Source organism: Lissotriton vulgaris, chromosome 5 (genome assembly GCF_964263255.1).
Source record: "Lissotriton vulgaris chromosome 5, aLisVul1.2, whole genome shotgun sequence".
NCBI lineage: Eukaryota > Metazoa > Chordata > Amphibia > Caudata > Salamandridae > Lissotriton > Lissotriton vulgaris.
The window spans coordinates 1,349,942,369-1,349,961,356 of record NC_141693.1 but is presented as its reverse complement, the minus strand read 5'-3'; the positions used below and the strand labels follow the sequence as shown (position 1 = coordinate 1,349,961,356).

Here is an 18,988-nt window from a genome sequence, read left to right as displayed (position 1 = left end):
AGAGAGAGTACAACATGTAGTAGCTGAGTTATGTGGCTCACATGGGGTTACTAGCTCAGTTAAGAGATTGTGTGGAGGGCCAAATGTGAGGTGTTTATGTTTGCACTAGTGGTAGGAATGAACAGTGAGGAGCAGTGAGTAATGTACCCCAGACCTAGACCCAGGTGTGGTACTCATAACTACTAACACTATTGCACATTCTTGTACAGGGGAAAACAGGACTGAACAATAAATAGCCTACAAGTGATATAAAGAGTTTTGATTTAGATAATTTAAATACAATTGACACCACTGGGTTCAGACAGATTTGGTTTAAAGTTGTGTCTTTATCCTGATGCTTTCGATGCTTTCAGAGCTTGAAGGATTAGGTTGAGTTCATAGCACCATGTCTCATAGCGATAAGCCATCCTTATCTGTGCCACATTAGTCTTCCTGATGTCATTGCCTTGCGGCCCCTCCTTATGATAATCCGCTCCCAGGAAACGTGCTTTTTCCTAAAACAAAATGTTAAATGTCTGAGTCAAAGTCTTCTTTTGCAAATTAAGGATTGGCTTACAAAAATGTTAAACTGAACAAGTCAAAAAGGTCAAATTCAGTAGAAGGAATTAAGAACATTTTGAGCAAACATATCTGTGAAAAATAACCACAGATAATTCATGAATGTGAGTCAGCAGACCGGAAACACTACACACAAAAGAAAGAAGACCCCTGGAGCCAAGTTAATGAGGCAGGAATCAGGGCGATGCAAGACACAGCAAACCTTTAACAAAGGAATACCTCTAAGAACATTTCAGGCACTAACAAGTCGCAGTTGAGCCTTGTGATTCAAAGAAACTAGAACAACTGGAATTTATATCAGGAAACAATGTCTATTAATTCAAATTTTCTTTACTTTCACAAATATGTTGAAGACATAATATGCAACAACTCAAGCAGATCACAAACCATTGTATAGTGAAAATAAAAAGAAAATGTAACATTCTATATTTATACATATGGATGCTCGCTCTGAAGAATACTGTGTCAAGGCCGGAGGCTCAGGTTATACTTAACTCTTTCCATTTATTCCGCTCAGCAGCCGTAACCCCTTAGCTGCTAGGCCTTTTCCCCTCTGTGCTAAGCTTTTTTTTGGGCTATTTGGGGTACTATGCGCTTAGGCCTCTGTAACTTTTTAACCACATAAGGTATCTACCCCAAATTCGCGTGCTTTTCTTCCAACATCACGAGGATTGCAAAGAAACCCAAGGTTTGTGGATTCCCCAGGAGGGGACCCAGACATTAGCCAAAATACAGCAAAATTATTTTTTTTTGTCGAAAAAGTGCTGCAAATGAAAGCATCTGTTTTTTTACCCTCCAAATGGAATCAACACAGGGTTTGTGGGGCTGAAATAACATTTTCCCCAGCTTTCAGAGACTGAGACTCTTGTCAGAAAACCAACATTTTTTTCACAATTTCGGCATCTTACAGAGACATAGCCTATTTTTGTTATTTGTTTTGCTTTCAACCTTCTTCCAGTTAATGGTAGAAATGGGTATCAAAGCAATAATGGATCCTTGACAGCTATACATTTAGGAAAAGTAGACAACATTCTGAATTTAGCAAAGGGTCATTTGAGTAGATCCTTCAAAGCTACTTTATAAAACCTAACAGTTGAAAATAGGAAAAATTGAAAATGAGTTGAAAAAAACAGCCATTCATGCCAATGTTTTCACCTGTAACTTCTTCTAATTAGGACAGATGTTTTAAAGCAATATGCCGTTACATTGGCTGGACCTTTCTGGTTGTGGGGATATATAGGAATTGTATGTTCACCAAGAACCCGACGAACCCAGAGGCAATAACTGAGCAGCATCTTGCAATGGTGTTTTATTATGTACCGGGTATACAGCAATTAATTTGGGAAAATATATATAGCGAAAAATCGGGATGAAAGACACCTGTATATTTCTGAAATTGAAACAGAGTGTAGAAACAGTGGCTATTTTCACATTTCGGAAATTGTGATTACCCATACTAGCATGGGTATTATAGGACATTTTTTAAAGTGACTTCATTTTTACACATTGTCTTTCATTTGGAAGTCAGAAATGCATTGAAAGTCAATAGGTATTAACGATTGCTCTACAATACTCTGTTACCCTACGTCTCCCAATAAAGATGGTACCTCACTTGTGTGGGTGGGCCTAGTACCCGAAATAGGAAATCGCTCACAACGCAAAGTGGGCTCACTTCATTTTTACAGTGAAAACTGGCCCTTTTTTTGCAAAGTACCTAGCTGTAGATTTTGCACCCTAGCTCTGCCGGGACTTAGGGAAGCCTAGCAAAGTTATATATTTTTGAAAACTAAACACCTAAGGAAATCTTGGATGGGTGACTTGTCTGGCTCTAACCAGGTTCTGTTACCCAGAATCCCTTTCAAACGTCAAACTTTGGAAAACAAATACATTTTCCTCACATTTCTGTGTTGGAAAGTTCTGGAATCTGCGTGGAGCCACAAAATTTCCCCCACACCACTTTTCCCAAAGTCTTTAGAGAAAAATGGTACCTCACTTGTGTGAGTAGGCCTAGTGCCCGTGACAAGAAAAAGCCCAAAACACAATGTGGACACACCAGATTTTCACTGTGAAAACTGACCCTTTTTTTGCAAAGTGCCTATCTGTAGATTTTAAACCCTAGCTCTGCCGGCACATAGGGAAACCTAGCAAACCTATACTTTTTTGATAACTAGACACTCAGGGGAATACAGCATGGGAAGACTTTTCTGGCTCTCACCAGGTTCTGTTACCCAGAATCCCTTGCAAACCTCAAACTTTGCACACAAAAAACACATTTCCTCAGATTTCTGTGGTGGAAAGTTCTGTAATCTGCGTGGATCCACAACATTTCACCCACCCTGCATTCCCCGAAGGCTCCTGAGAAAAATTATACCTCACTTGTGTGGGTAGGCCTAGTGCCCGTAACAGGAAATGGCCCAAAACGCAACATGGACACACCACATTTTCACAGTGAAAACTGACCCTTTTTTGCACAGTGCCTAGCTGTAGATTTTGACCCATAGTTCTGCTGGCACTTAGGGAAACCTAGCAAACCTATACATTTTTGAAAACTAGACACCCAGGGGAATCCAGGATCGGCTGACTTGTCTGGCTTTCACCAGCTACTGTTACCCAGAATCCCTTGCAAACCTCAAACGTTGTCATTCAAACACATTTTCCTCACATTTTTGTGGCGGAGAGTTCTGGAATCAGCGTGGATCCACAAAATTCCACTCGTCCCGCATTCCCCAAAGTCTTCTGAGAACAATGGTACCTCACTTGTGTGGGTAGGCCTAGTTCCTGTGACAGGAAACGGCCCACAACACAACGTGAACACACCACTGACGGAAACGCTGTGGGGTAGGATTTTTGTGCCGGGACGGTGATTTTACACAAACATATGTGGAAAATGTGGTTTTTTTTAGCTAACTGTGAGGTTTGCAGGGGGTTCTTGGTAGGAATATCCACACACGCCATACACCTCTCTGGACTCCCCCGGGTGTCTAGTTTTCAAAAATTTGTTGGTTTGGTAGTTTCCCAAGATGGTTGCTAAGCCCAGGGCCAAAACACAGGTGACCCCCTTGCAAAACCAGGTTGTTTTGTGATAGGTAATTTTGATGTCTCCTCAAAACGTTTTGGGCCCTTGCCTGTCGCAGATACTCGACCCACCCAAGCGAGTGAGGTACCATTTTTATCAGGAGACGTGAGGGAACGCTGGGTAGTAGGAGATTTGTGGATCCATGCAGATTCCGGAACTGTCCCATACAGAAATTTGAGAAAAATTAGATTTTATTCCATCTAAATATGAGGTTTGCAGGGGATTCTGGGTAGGAAAACGTTGGGGGGACCATGCAAGCCATACCTCGCTGGACTCCACTGAGTGTCTAGTTTTCTGAAAAGTGTGGGTTTGGTGGGTTTCCCAGGATGGCCGCAGAGCTCGGGGCCAAAAACCCAGGTGACTCCCCTTGCAAAACCAGGTTGGTTTGTGATAGGTCATTTTGATGTCTCCTCAACACATTTTGGGCTCTTGCCTATCGTGGGTACTTGACCCACCCACGCGAGTGAGGTATCTTTTTATTGAGAGACCTAGGGGAACTCTGGGTGGTAGGAAATTTATGGATCTATGCAGATTCCTGAAATTTCCCACACAGATATCTAAATCACTCAAAACAATAACTGTATAATATTCATCTGTGCGACGGAGTTTAGAAACATATTTCCATATATTAAATCTAATTACATTTGTCCTAGGAATATGTGGGACTCTAACGAAGGATCAGCTCACAATGCACTTTGAACCTAAGAAACCTCCTAGAACTATTTATAATTCTGAAATGTTTTCAGTACATTTATTTGACTGTTACTAAGCCTGTCTCTGCCATCAAACACTTCCATGTTAATTGTGTCATCACTTTTACTCACTCCTCAAGAATTTTTCACAAGCCTTTCATGTTCACACACAACCATTCTACTTTTCCTCCAGATGGTACCATCTTGGATTTCCACTTAGTTCTACCCAACTCTCTTTATCAACATGGCAGGGAAATATATACATTTTCATATTATGGTTATATCCTAGTTGCTTTATTCTAATCAACTGACTCACATGTACATTCACATTATTTGCATTCCATTTCTTATCAAAATTCAATTCATACTTATTTTTTCTTTCAATTTCTAACTTTATTTTCTTTGTATCCATAGTCACAAGATACCATACCAATCGCAAAAGATGTTCTTTGCTTGCGTCTTCTCAACAGTTCAAACGGGAGCAAACCCTGTTATTGAATGTGTGGTAGTTCTGTACGCCTGTATTGTCTGATTAACACTTTGCACAACATAATACTTATTCTGATCACTTCTTTCTACAACACCATTGGCCCTTGAATTATATAATGCAGTCCTACTGTGTCTAATGTTCCTTTTGGAGAAATATTCCTACATAACTGCTGAACAGAATTGGGACCCATTATCAGAGACTAACTCCTCACTCAGGATAGCTTTCACTCAAAAAGAAATCTTTCCAAAAACATGATCACTCTATGACCTGACACTCCATGAACAAATTATTTTTTTATTTGAAACTCTACTGGCTGTAATGGTTGCATAGATGTTTTGTATATTTTATAATTATAACTACACAACTGGCAGTCTTTGACTACATTCTCTGCATCCTTATCAAAACCTTTACCGAAATACACCTCTGTTTAGTTCTGCAGCTCCCCATAGACCATCATAAGGCAATTCTATTATCATACTTCTAATCAGGGCCGGACTGGTGAGTCCGGGCACCGGGCAATCCCCCGGGAGGCCGGATGTGGTGGGGGCCGGTTTTGTTCCAGGGGACGATTGTTGGTCCATGACGGAGTTGGAGTCAGACAGTCTCTCTGCATTAGTAGTCTGTCTGACCTCCTCTCCGTGTGGGTAAAAAGCAGTTCTGCTATTGGTGGGGTCAGGTGAACCCGGGGTAGGCAGCCTGTGTATTTCTGAAATTGAAACAGAGTGTAGAAACAGTGGCTATTTTCACATTTCGGAAATTGTGATTACCCATACTAGCATGGGTATTATAGGACATTTTTTAAAGTGACTTCATTTTTACACATTGTCTTTCATTTGGAAGTCAGAAATGCATTGAAAGTCAATAGGTATTAACGATTGCTCTACAATACTCTGTTACCCTACGTCTCCCAATAAAGATGGTACCTCACTTGTGTGGGTGGGCCTAGTACCCGAAATAGGAAATCGCTCACAACGCAAAGTGGGCTCACTTCATTTTTACAGTGAAAACTGGCCCTTTTTTTGCAAAGTACCTAGCTGTAGATTTTGCACCCTAGCTCTGCCGGGACTTAGGGAAGCCTAGCAAAGTTATATATTTTTGAAAACTAGACACCTAAGGAAATCTTGGATGGGTGACTTGTCTGGCTCTAACCAGGTTCTGTTACCCAGAATCCCTTTCAAACCTCAAACTTTGGAAAACAAATACATTTTCCTCACATTTCTGTGTTGGAAAGTTCTGGAATCTGCGTGGAGCCACAAAATTTCCCCCACACCACTTTTCCCAAAGTCTTTAGAGAAAAATGGTACCTCACTTGTGTGAGTAGGCCTAGTGCCCGTGACAAGAAAAAGCCCAAAACACAATGTGGACACACCAGATTTTCACTGTGAAAACTGACCCTTTTTTTGCAAAGTGCCTATCTGTAGATTTTAAACCCTAGCTCTGCCGGCACGTAGGGAAACCTAGCAAACCTATACTTTTTTGATAACTAGACACTCAGGGGAATACAGCATGGGAAGACTTTTCTGGCTCTCACCAGGTTCTGTTACCCAGAATCCCTTGCAAACCTCAAACTTTGCACACAAAAAACACATTTCCTCAGATTTCTGTGGTGGAAAGTTCTGTAATCTGCGTGGATCCACAACATTTCACCCACCCTGCATTCCCCGAAGGCTCCTGAGAAAAATTATACCTCACTTGTGTGGGTAGGCCTAGTGCCCGTAACAGGAAATGGCCCAAAACGCAACATGGACACACCACATTTTCACAGTGAAAACTGACCCTTTTTTGCACAGTGCCTAGCTGTAGATTTTGACCCATAGTTCTGCTGGCACTTAGGGAAACCTAGCAAACCTATACATTTGTGAAAACTAGACACCCAGAGGAATCCAGGATCGGCTGACTTGTCTGGCTTTCACCAGCTACTGTTACCCAGAATCCCTTGCAAACCTCAAACGTTGTCATTCAAACACATTTTCCTCACATTTTTGTGGCGGAGAGTTCTGGAATCAGCGTGGTTCCACAAAATTCCACTCGTCCCGCATTCCCCAAAGTCTTCTGAGAACAATGGTACCTCACTTGTGTGGGTAGGCCTAGTTCCTGTGACAGGAAACGGCCCACAACACAACGTGAACACACCACTGACGGAAACGCTGTGGGGTAGGATTTTTGTGCCGGGACGGTGATTTTACACAAACATATGTGGAAAATGTGGTTTTTTTTAGCTAACTGTGAGGTTTGCAGGGGGTTCTTGGTAGGAATATCCACACACGCCATACACCTCTCTGGACTCCCCCGGGTGTCTAGTTTTCAAAAATTTGTTGGTTTGGTAGTTTCCCAAGATGGTTGCTAAGCCCAGGGCCAAAACACAGGTGACCCCCTTGCAAAACCAGGTTGTTTTGTGATAGGTAATTTTGATGTCTCCTCAAAACGTTTTGGGCCCTTGCCTGTCGCAGATACTCGACCCACCCAAGCGAGTGAGGTACCATTTTTATCAGGAGACGTGAGGGAACGCTGGGTAGTAGGAGATTTGTGGATCCATGCAGATTCCGGAACTGTCCCATACAGAAATTTGAGAAAAATTAGATTTTATTCCATCTAAATATGAGGTTTGCAGGGGATTCTGGGTAGGAAAACGTTGGGGGGACCATGCAAGCCATACTTCGCTGGACTCCACTGAGTGTCTAGTTTTCTGAAAAGTGTGGGTTTGGTGGGTTTCCCAGGATGGCCGCAGAGCTCGGGGCCAAAAACCCAGGTGACTCCCCTTGCAAAACCAGGTTGGTTTGTGATAGGTCATTTTGATGTCTCCTCAACACATTTTGGGCTCTTGCCTATCGTGGGTACTTGACCCACCCACGCGAGTGAGGTATCTTTTTATTGAGAGACCTAGGGGAACTCTGGGTGGTAGGAAATTTATGGATCTATGCAGATTCCTGAAATTTCCCACACAGATATCTAAATCACTCAAAACAATAACTGTATAATATTCATCTGTGCGACGGAGTTTAGAAACATATTTCCATATATTAAATCTAATTACATTTGTCCTAGGAATATGTGGGACTCTAACGAAGGATCAGCTCACAATGCACTTTGAACCTAAGAAACCTCCTAGAACTATTTATAATTCTGAAATGTTTTCAGTACATTTATTTGACTGTTACTAAGCCTGTCTCTGCCATCAAACACTTCCATGTTAATTGTGTCATCACTTTTACTCACTCCTCAAGAATTTTTCACAAGCCTTTCATGTTCACACACAACCATTCTACTTTTCCTCCAGATGGTACCATCTTGGATTTCCACTTAGTTCTACCCAACTCTCTTTATCAACATGGCAGGGAAATATATACATTTTCATATTATGGTTATATCCTAGTTGCTTTATTCTAATCAACTGACTCACATGTACATTCACATTATTTGCATTCCATTTCTTATCAAAATTCAATTCATACTTATTTTTTCTTTCAATTTCTAACTTTATTTTCTTTGTATCCATAGTCACAAGATACCATACCAATCGCAAAAGATGTTCTTTGCTTGCGTCTTCTCAACAGTTCAAACGGGAGCAAACCCTGTTATTGAATGTGTGGTAGTTCTGTACGCCTGTATTGTCTGATTAACACTTTGCACAACATAATACTTATTCTGATCACTTCTTTCTACAACACCATTGGCCCTTGAATTATATAATGCAGTCCTACTGTGTCTAATGTTCCTTTTGGAGAAATATTCCTACATAACTGCTGAACAGAATTGGGACCCATTATCAGAGACTAACTCCTCACTCAGGATAGCTTTCACTCAAAAAGAAATCTTTCCAAAAACATGATCACTCTATGACCTGACACTCCATGAACAAATTATTTTTTTATTTGAAACTCTACTGGCTGTAATGGTTGCATAGATGTTTTGTATATTTTATAATTATAACTACACAACTGGCAGTCTTTGACTACATTCTCTGCATCCTTATCAAAACCTTTACCGAAATACACCTCTGTTTAGTTCTGCAGCTCCCCATAGACCATCATAAGGCAATTCTATTATCATACTTCTAATCAGGGCCGGACTGGTGAGTCTGGGCACCGGGCAATCCCCCGGGAGGCCGGATGTGGTGGGGGCCGGTTTTGTTCCAGGGGACGATTGTTGGTCCATGACGGAGTTGGAGTCAGACAGTCTCTCTGCATTAGTAGTCTGTCTGACCTCCTCTCCGTGTGGGTAAAAAGCAGTTCTGCTATTGGTGGGGTCAGGTGAACCCGGGGTAGGCAGCCTGTGAGGTGATGATCGTGATGCTTCCTGGCCTGACTATTTGCAGGTCTGACTGTGTGTATGGGTGAATTAATTTACTAGTGCGTGTGCAGGGTGTTGCGTGCGTGCACTTGTAAATTAATTCACTTGGCACCACAAGGCAGGCACTTTCACTTTCGGCCCCACAACAACTTGTGACCCTACCAGCCCCATCACAGGAGGGATGGATGACTGTTACGTCACCATAGAGACCGCTGATCATCCCCTCCCTAGGGCGCGGCCGCACAACGAGTCTGACCAATGATCTGCGCTCCGTCCCCAAGTTTGCTAGCCTGCTGCATTATGCATAGGTGCGCCCTGCGCATGTTACTTCTGCCTATAGCTTTTTACACGCACTTGCAGCCAGGGCACCGCAGACCGGCCGCAGACAGAGTAGAAGGGGAAGGCAGCTGCCAGCCATCCAGGCAGCAAGCAGTTGTAGAGTGCAGAGTCAATAGGCCGCCCGCCGCCTGAGCCTGCCTCCACTTCACAAATGCAAAGTAAGTGTGTCGCCATCTTTACTGGCTAAACCCTTGTTTTACCCTCTAGTACAGTGTTTCCGAAACTGTGGTCCGCGGACCCCCAGGGGTCCGTGACACATTCCCAGTGGGTCCTTAGGCAGCAATTTTAAAAGCACAACAAAGTTCCTTGTAGAATTAGCAGTTTACCAGCAACAATAAAAGTGTCAAGAGAACTTCAGTGATTAATATACCTGCTGCAGAGAGATGAGAGTTTTGTCCAGTGGCAGCCTTGACTTATCTAATGTAGCACAGAGGGTTAATATGCCTACTGCAAAGAACGTGTACCATTTTTTTTTTATATAAAACAGTGTTTTATGTGCATGGGTTAGTGGGTTACTGCTTTTGTCACAGAGATTCTTTTATTGCTGCACAGTTCATAAGTGACAATCGTAATCTAGTACAGTGACCTATTAATATTAACTGTCATCAAAGAGGTGCTTGCAAACTGCATGATACAAGTTAGAAACATATGTTTTTTCTAAGACTTTCATTATCCTGATGCTGCTAAAAAGGTTTATTTGGGTGGAAATACATTTTTATTGTTAAAGTCAATGCTAACCACTGTTATGTTCTGAATCCTGAGTTTGTGCTGCACCAGGCAAGGCACTCTTTAAAAATGCCTACCAGCATGAATGACTTGTGAATCCTACACCTTGTAGCCTCATTTACCTTATGTAACATTTTCTATACACTGATTTGCACGTATGAATCATTGTCTCTATGGGGCAGAATTACAAGGAAAGTGACTCAGTGTGTGCCGCAAGCCATTAGGCAGCGCCGCACTGAGTCACTTTCAAAGCACAGGGATATGACCTATTTACAACAATATGTTGCATCTCTGTGCTTCCCCCTGCGCTGGCGCACTAACTGCTGCCATGCGCCTGTACAGGCACCCTTGCACCATGGTGCAAGGATGCCTGCATCGTGGGGAGATTGTTTATATTCAGGAAGGCTGCCCTTCCTGCACATGAACAATTAGAAATGGCGTTTCCCAACTTCTAAGTGTGCTGCATTAGCACACATAGAACTTGCAAAACGTCATTATTTTACTGATGATTGTCTATGTACAGGAAGGTGTCCCGGGACTTAAACAATCACCAGAGGTGATTTCCTCTTTCTATGCGTGCTGCAGAATACAATACTCATAAAAAGAGGAAAAAAACGAGGATACATAAATACATTTCTACTTGTTGTGCCTCCCTATGTCGCCGCTGGTGTGGAGTAGCATTCAGACACATTTCCAGATTTACGATTTCTAGTAAATCAGGAAATGTGTCTGGTTTCATGGGGGTTGCATGGGAACACCCACAGCAACACCCATGGAACGCCCCTTTCACGCAAAGTGCTGTGTGCAAATGGGCCATATTTACAAGACCAGGAAAAGTCACACAGAGTGGCTTTTCCTGTCCTTGGAAATATGGGGAACTAAAATGCGCCACAGGTGCGCCACTTTTTATGACATACCTGTGGCGCAGGGGGCTTGTAAATCTGCACCTATATGTGTGCAATGTAAAGTGCTCTGACATCCTACAATGGTATGAGAGATGCTATAAAACAAATGAAATACATGTGATAGAGGGACTATGGAGAGATGAGCGGCACTGTTGGAGGGTGATAATAAGGGAATCATTGAAGAACCCCAACAAACATTGTCGTATCCTGGTGCATATTAAGGTCAGCATTTACTATTCTTTAAAAGCTGATACAATTCAATATATAATGATACATTTGTTGTAGAAAGCACATTTGTTTCTTAAATTTTCTTGGGGGGCGAGCCTGCCAAAGCCCCCTTTATAGTGGTCAGGCTCACTCACTGCACTTGGTGTGCACTGTATGGGGACTGGTCTGAAAACATTTGCCAGGGCTGCTTTGGATTTCTAGTCTTGCCCTGGCAGGAGCCTTGTACTGCAAAATAAAACAAATCATTTAAAAGTTAGTCACGGAAATGCAGCAATAACCTTCCTGTTTTTTTGCTAATTCTTTCAATAAAAAATACTAAAACTCTTAGTAATTTGATTATTTGTTTTGTGTGCACACGTGTTTATTGTTTTCGAATACTGTTTTAATGTTTGAAATTTAAATCATACAAATTGCTTGGGGGTACCCGGCTTCCAGTGGTGACTCAATGGGGGTCCTCAGGAGCTAAAGGTTTGGGAACCACTGCCCTAGTAGATTGACACCTACAACCCCAATGTAGGTGCCTTGTGTGCCTACAGAGTTCTCTGGCAGAGCACAAGGCTGGGTATACCCGTCCGGATGTATGATGTTAGGACGCATACATTGACAACGCGTACCTTTACAACGCGTTCGTAACAACGAAAGTTGTTACCACGCATTGCGTTGGGGGGCGCAAAATTGATTAATTTAATTTACTATTCCAACACCAGTCCCCGTGGATAGTAGGGAAGGTGTTGGGATAGTAAATTAAATCATTTACTATCCTTGAGCGCCCCCCAGTGCAATGCGTGGTAACAACTTTCGTTGTTACGCCCGCGTTGTAAAGGTATTCCGTGGTAATGCTTGCGTTCTAAACGCTGCATACCACCCGTCCCAAATTATACGTAGAGGGGATTGACAGCTACAGTGAAACTTGCAGGATGGCGGGGGTCCAAATAATGTTTGATCCATTTTTTGCACATACCATCAGATTGCCCTTACAGCACGCTTCACTATTGCTATAGCAACATCATGGTCTGGGAATATTTGAGCCACAATGTAGTTTGGGGGAAGACATGATAGTTGTTCAAGGAATCGTCTACATCACTTTCTAGTGAAAGGCTGAGTCTCTGGCCAGAAGAGATGAACCCGGTTACACGAGTTGCGCAAGGGTGTATGCAGGGAACAAAGGGTCTAAGGCTCAGCCGAAAGTTTGACTGAACCTGGGCCCAGTCAGTCTTTTGGATATGTGCAGATGCTCTTGTCCGTGGTGTGTGTACGGCTTTCCTGCGGTGCACATCAGTTGCATCGTTATGCCACAGTTAATATGCGACCTATGCTCATCACCCATGGGAGTGTAGTGGTCTCCCAAGACAGGTACTGCTCCCTCCCTTCAACAGGAATGAGGGGAAGAAATACATGGGAACGGAGCACAGACGTGCGTGCATCTGGCAAGCAGTGTGTGCATTGGAAGCATAAATAAACTAATAAGATGGAGTACCATAACACAGTGAACTTAAACTGACCAATATAGTTAAGCACACAAAAGCTGTGCAGACAGGATGGTATATATGCTGTGATATCTCACCTTGTTCTATAGACAGAACACAGTATTAATGTACATTCAATGCTAGTTGGCTCTCCCAGATGCAGGCACATCAATTCAAGGTTAAAAAAACGAATGTTGAACTCATTTAATTTGCGATCGTTGCTACCCAGATGTCAGCCATTTATTTTGGGCTGGTGCACCGGCAGGATGGGTCAGGCAGCACCCTTCTGTTTTTTTTATGCAGGCTATCAAATTAGTGACCGCTCTACGTTTCAATATAAATGTTCTTGCTGCATTTGTTGTTGGGCAATTTCACATGAAGTCATCACCAACCCCAGCTGGAAGTTCTCACTGCAGATTAAGGTTCTTTCTGTTCATTATCTCAGTTGGTCCTTCTAATTCCCTTCCATAGGCCCTGCGTCTTTGGTCCCCATTTATGATTGCTGTCCACATTCTGTTAAAGGTAAGTTTTATCCTCTCTGGTCCCTTACAGCAGTTAATCCTTGCATCTATTTATGGGGTAGTGCTTGTTGGGGTGGTCCCACGGCCTGGCCATCATACCTTAGAATAATCAGCAGGCATAAGCATGTTCATTCGGCGGTATCAACTGAATTTTTATTATACACCCACAGTGGTCATTCATTTGTTTGTACTGGTTAGGCCTGTAGTCACAACCTGAGACAGTTTGCACACCCAACCTTCTCACTTGCTTAGGAATGGTACAGTATTTGAGGTGGCCATGGCAGGCAACACAGTCACAAAATGCATGTGCTCTCAAAACGGGGGTAGATGTCTTCAATGGCCATAAGAAGTAGTTGCTGAGGGCCACACGCATGCCACCTCCAGACAGCCAAGGCGGTCTATTTTGGGGTTTACTGATTCATTACCTTGTCAACATCTGACCACTAACAGAACTCCACATGGGCTATTTGAAATGGACGGTCAACTTGTTGACCTTTTTTAATGTATTGGTGTTGCAGGCATCCCATGTCCCTATGGGAGATGGTCACAGATCAATCTGTCCGGATATTGGTCTGGGAAGCGATGCAACATGGGTTACGTCCCACCCCTGCTAGGGTGAGACTTGCAGGGTCAGAAAGGGATGAAGCGGGGAGCTACTAAGCATTACCAGAGGGCACATCTGGGCCGTTGAAGCCTTGTCAAAATCTAAACACAAGTTTTAGCAGAACACTTCTAGATGGAGTTACCATATGATATGACAGGCAATATTAAATCAGCCCAATAAGGTGTGGAGCAATGTGGCCTGTGCCAGCGGGACTAGCACTCTTAATCCCAGTGGAAATAGCTATGCTCAGAAAAGTGTGACAATGAATAGTGATACACTATCCATACACGTATAAAAATAGTTGCACTCGCAGGGCTTTAACGAATATGCATCCGTAAACTCTCTCTCTTATGTTAAACATTCAAAATGATACTAGGACTTCATGGGGGGGGTGCTCTCCAAGGATGGTGAGCTGTAGCACTAGTCTTGCACAGGCCTCCCTGGTGAAGTGTTTCTTTGACACATATTGTTCATACTGGCTGCTGAGACATGGTTAGCTAAGTCATTGTCGACCTCAGATTCCTCCAAAATATTTACTGGTTTGATCTGCTTTATTACATCAAAAGGCCATTTTTGTTGGCTCTTAGGGCTCAGTGCACTTTACCACCGCTAATTGGAAAATTGAATTTACGTGTATGTCCTTAGAAATGGGGTTCTACATGTACCCAGGGACTGTAAATTAAATGCTGTTAGTGGGCCTGCAACACTTATTGTGCCACCCACTTAAGTAGCCTATTTAAACATGTGTCAAGACCGGAGTCTGCCATTGCAGTCTGCCTGTGCAATTGTAAAACTGCCATTTTGACCTGGCAAAAGAAACTTTTGCCAGGCCTAAAAATATTCCCTTTTAATACACATGTCACCAGTATGTCACCACTAGTGCAAGCCCTGTCCCTAAGGCAGTGTGCAGTGTGCAGTATGCAGAGTGCAGTATATTTAAATGGTTTGGCATATACCTTTAAGTTTTATATGTCCCGGATTAGGCGAGAATCAATGGCTCAATTGCTACCCTTGTTCTTTGTGTGATTCTTGAATTTTTCACAATCCCTTGATTTCAGTGATGTAACTTTGATGGCAGCACCCACACTCTGAAAAATGTTCCTGTGCCACTGGCATGGGTGCCCTTGTGTGAATTTTTCATGCTTCCTGGCCAGGGTGCCATGTGTGACGTATCCATGCTTTTTGGCCAGGGTTACATGTGTGACGCCACCATGCTTTCTGGCTGCCTGGGTGCTCATATGTGACGTTTCCATGACTTCTAACCTGGGGGCTTATGTGTAATATTTCCACTGTTTCTGGCCTCAGTGACCTGGATGTTCATATGTGACATCTTCATGCTTTCTGGCCTGGTGTGACCAGGCCTGGGTGTGACTTGTCCATCGTTTCCAGCATCTTTGAACTAGGTGTTAGTTATCAGATGCTTATTTGTGACATTTCCACAGTTTCTGCCCTCAGTTGCCTAGGTGCTTATGTGTGACATTTCCACAGTTTCCGACCTCAGTGGCCTATGTGCTCATGTATGACAGCACATGTCAATGCTAAATGTGTGACAATGTGAGTGACAATTTATTGAAACTACAATGAAAGAATATTAGAATGTCGTTTTTATGCTGTAAAGTTATGATGTTAAATTAAATATGTGATGGAAAATGTGCTGTAAAATGCACCATTTTAATCTGTCATTTTCCCAAAAATTTCGTGGGGGGAGAACCCCCTGCCCCTCCTCCCAAACCCCCCTAATAGTGGACGGGCACACTCACTACGCTTGCCCGGTACACGCTGGGCGTGGACTGGTATGGCAAAATTTGCCAGGGCGGCTTTCAATTCCCAGTCCGGCCCTGCTTCTAATACCACCAGAGGGGAACAAGCTTCTCACCTCTCCTAATACTTCACATATCCTTGCTCAATTCATGCTTAACATGTCCATACCATTTAAAGCCTTTGCATTCAACAGGCCACCTGCTAATGACGTTCATATTAGTATTTGTCTCCAATTCTTGTATCCACAATTCTTCAGAGATGGCTTTTTACCCAAGTTACCCATCCATACTCATCATCATTTTATATCCTCCTTCAATTTATGCCTAGATAAACTATCGGCACAACTGTTGTCCTTGCCTAGAACATGATTCACAACAACATTGAATTCCTCTAGTCTAACTAAATAGCTCAATGTTCTGAGGATGTCAAATCTGAGCTCCTTGATGTCAACAAATGTGTCAAGTGTAATGTAATGTAATATTGTTTTTATAAAGCGCACTTACACTCCACGGAGCATCTTGGCGCTAATCATTCGTGTCACAAAGAGATAGCAACCAGGGCCAATAAGAAATCAGTAGGGAAGTGTCTAGTATGTCTGGAAAAGGGGAATTAAATTAAAGCAAAACAGAAAGTGTCAGTGATTTTAAAAATCCAAGTTTTAAGCGCCTTTCGAAAAAGATTCTCTGACGGAATCTGACGCAGTTGAAGTGGGAGTTTGTTCCAAGCTCTGGCTCCTAGTACTCCAAGGGATTTTCCTCCTTTTGTGGCGAGTCTAAATTTAGGAGTCATGAGTAGATTTAGGTTGGAGCATCTAAGTGTTCGAGAGGGTACGTATCTTCCAAACCTTTTGGACAGATAGGTAGGGCCCAACTGGTGGTAGGCCCTAAAGGTGATCACTAGGATTTTAAATAATACCCTCTTGTGAATGGGCAGCCAGTGCAAGATCTTGAGTGCAGCCGAGGCAGATGACCTCCTAGGCCATCTCAGCACAAGACGGGCAGTGGCGTTCTGGACCATCTGCAGTTTATGCAGTACAGCTTTGCTGGAACCTGCATAAAGACTATTGCAGTAGTCCAGACGAGATGTGATAAGGGCCACTGCTACCGTTTTCCTGGCTGTCAGAGGGAGAAGGTCAAAGAACCTTCTAAGGCCCTTGATTATATTAAAACAGGACCCCGCCACAGTGCCTGCTTGTTGTCTGAAAGATAAGGCATCATCAAACCGTATCCCAAGATTACGGGCCGTCATGATGGTATTCGGGGGACTTCTGCATCTTGAGGCCACCAGTGTTTGGGGGAAAAGAAGTTTTGTTGGCCAAATGGGAGGATTTCAGTCTTGCCTGAATTACATTTGAGATGGTGATTTCTCATCCATTCAAAGGTTGCGGCCAGACAGTCTCTCAGATTTTCCTCTGCCTTGGTGGTGTTATTGTCCAAGACGAGGATGAGCTGAGTATCATCAGCATAGGATATCGTGCTGATGTGGAAGGATGTAATCAGCTCTATTAAAGGGGTCATGTAAAGGTTAAAAAGTATTGGACTCAAACTGGAGCCTGTGGTACCCCAGTTTTTAACACTTTTTCATCTGAGCGATGGCTTCCTAGTATCGTTACTTGCTTCCTGTGGCTGAGAAAGTTTTTCAGCCATTCAAGAGCAGTTCCTGCTATTCCGGATTCTGCTAGGCGGCCAATTAATACGGGGGTGAGACCGTATCAAAGGCCGCCGATAGATCGAGCAGAACCAGGACGGCCTTTTTTCCTTGATCCATTGCTGTCTTGAGTGTCTCCACCGTGTGAAGCAATGCAGATTCCGTGGAGTGTTTAGATCTAAAACCCGCTTGATTGGGGTGTAGAATGTCGTTTTCCTCCAGATACCTAGTAAGTTGTTTGTTTACTGCTGCTTCCGTGAGTTTAAAAAGAAGTGGGAGCAGCGAAATAGGGCGGAGATTAGAGAGTGTAGTGGGATCGGCTAGGGTTTTTTTTTGTAGAGGTTTTACAGCGGCTAGTTTCCATTCAGATGGAATGGCGGTAGTGGCCAACGAAGAATTGATAATGGCATTAATGCTTGGATTTACAGTATCCACTAGAGCATGTAACAACAGAGGGGGGCAGGGATCAAAAGGGGAGCCCGACTTGCTGGAGAGGATAGCCTGACGGGTTTCATCGAGGCTAACAGGGGAAAAAGAATTTAACTGAGTTTTGCTATTCATTGAATTTGTGTTTTCAACAGATAAGGGCCCTAGGGGGTTTGGGAAGTCTTTGGTAAGGTTAAGTATTTTCTGTTCAAAATAGTTTGCTATGGAGTTGCATAGTGAAAGCGAGGGCGGGATCTCTTGTCGGAGGAATCTGGGATTCATAAAGTCATCAAATATTTTAAAAATATCTTTCTGTTTGTTGTTAGAAAGGTTGATGGCTTCTTGAAAATGATCTTTTTTAGCGTTTTTTATCATTATGTGATATTGTCTCCTAGAAGTTTTATAGGCAATGAGTTCGTCTGTTTCATAAGTACGGCGCCATTTCTTTTCCAGGGTTCTAACCTCTTTATGCTTTTCTTTTAGAGGGAGGGAGAACCATGGTGCGGATTTTTTATTCCACCTTTTACTCACTTTTTCCAGGTCTGCTGGTCCACAGAAATCTGTAACCCAATTGCAAAAGGTTTTGTAGTCGATTTCGGTATGACCAGTCAGGGATGGTTTAGTATCCTCGGCAATAAGGTGCAGATCTGTTCAAACTTCAAAAGGCACACCCCATTTTTTTATGTTATAAAGTGCTTGATACTCTAAAACACTGTCAATCCTTCTCTCTCAATGACGGAATATCACCTTTCTGTAGCATTTAACGTATATGAAGCATATGCAATGATGATTTTTTTCGATCTTGTATCTGATTTAAAACAGGTCTGAACCATAGGCACTGACATCTGTTCTAAATATTGTCTTGCAGTTAAAATCAAACATTCCAGTTGGTGGAGCTCCTGAAATTTACTCTTTTGTGTGATCAAATTCATCTTGACACTTTTCGTTAGTAACCATCTTATGTTTCATATCTTATCTAAAAAATTCTTGACAGACTTGGCATAAAATGCACTTACCCCCAAAAATGATCTAAGATCATCTTTACATGTTGTGACCAATGTGTACACAATAGAATTCACCAATACTTCTTTTAGGCCAAAGGCCCCTTTCATCAATAGCATGTCCCAAATATGTTTCACTATTCATCTTTAGTTTGCATTACTCTGCTTTTACAGTCAACCCATTTCCTTGGAAGTTGGTCAGTATCTTTCACATACCTTTCAGGTCTTAGTTGCTTTTTTTTAATCCACTGACCCATA

The 18,988-nt window shown here is 42.7% G+C and overlaps 1 protein-coding gene across 1 annotated transcript in view; it reads right to left on the bottom strand.

Annotated features, from left to right (window-relative positions):
- Positions 1–249: 249 nt before the first annotated feature.
- The window catches only part of AMPD1 (adenosine monophosphate deaminase 1), a 488,628-nt gene continuing 469,889 nt past the window's right edge, over positions 250–18,988 (bottom strand). The window contains exon 15 of the mRNA XM_086923284.1: positions 250–494. Coding sequence (XP_086779410.1) covers positions 327–494 — 168 coding nt within the window. The 3' untranslated portion in view covers positions 250–326. The remainder of the gene's footprint in view (positions 495–18,988) is intronic.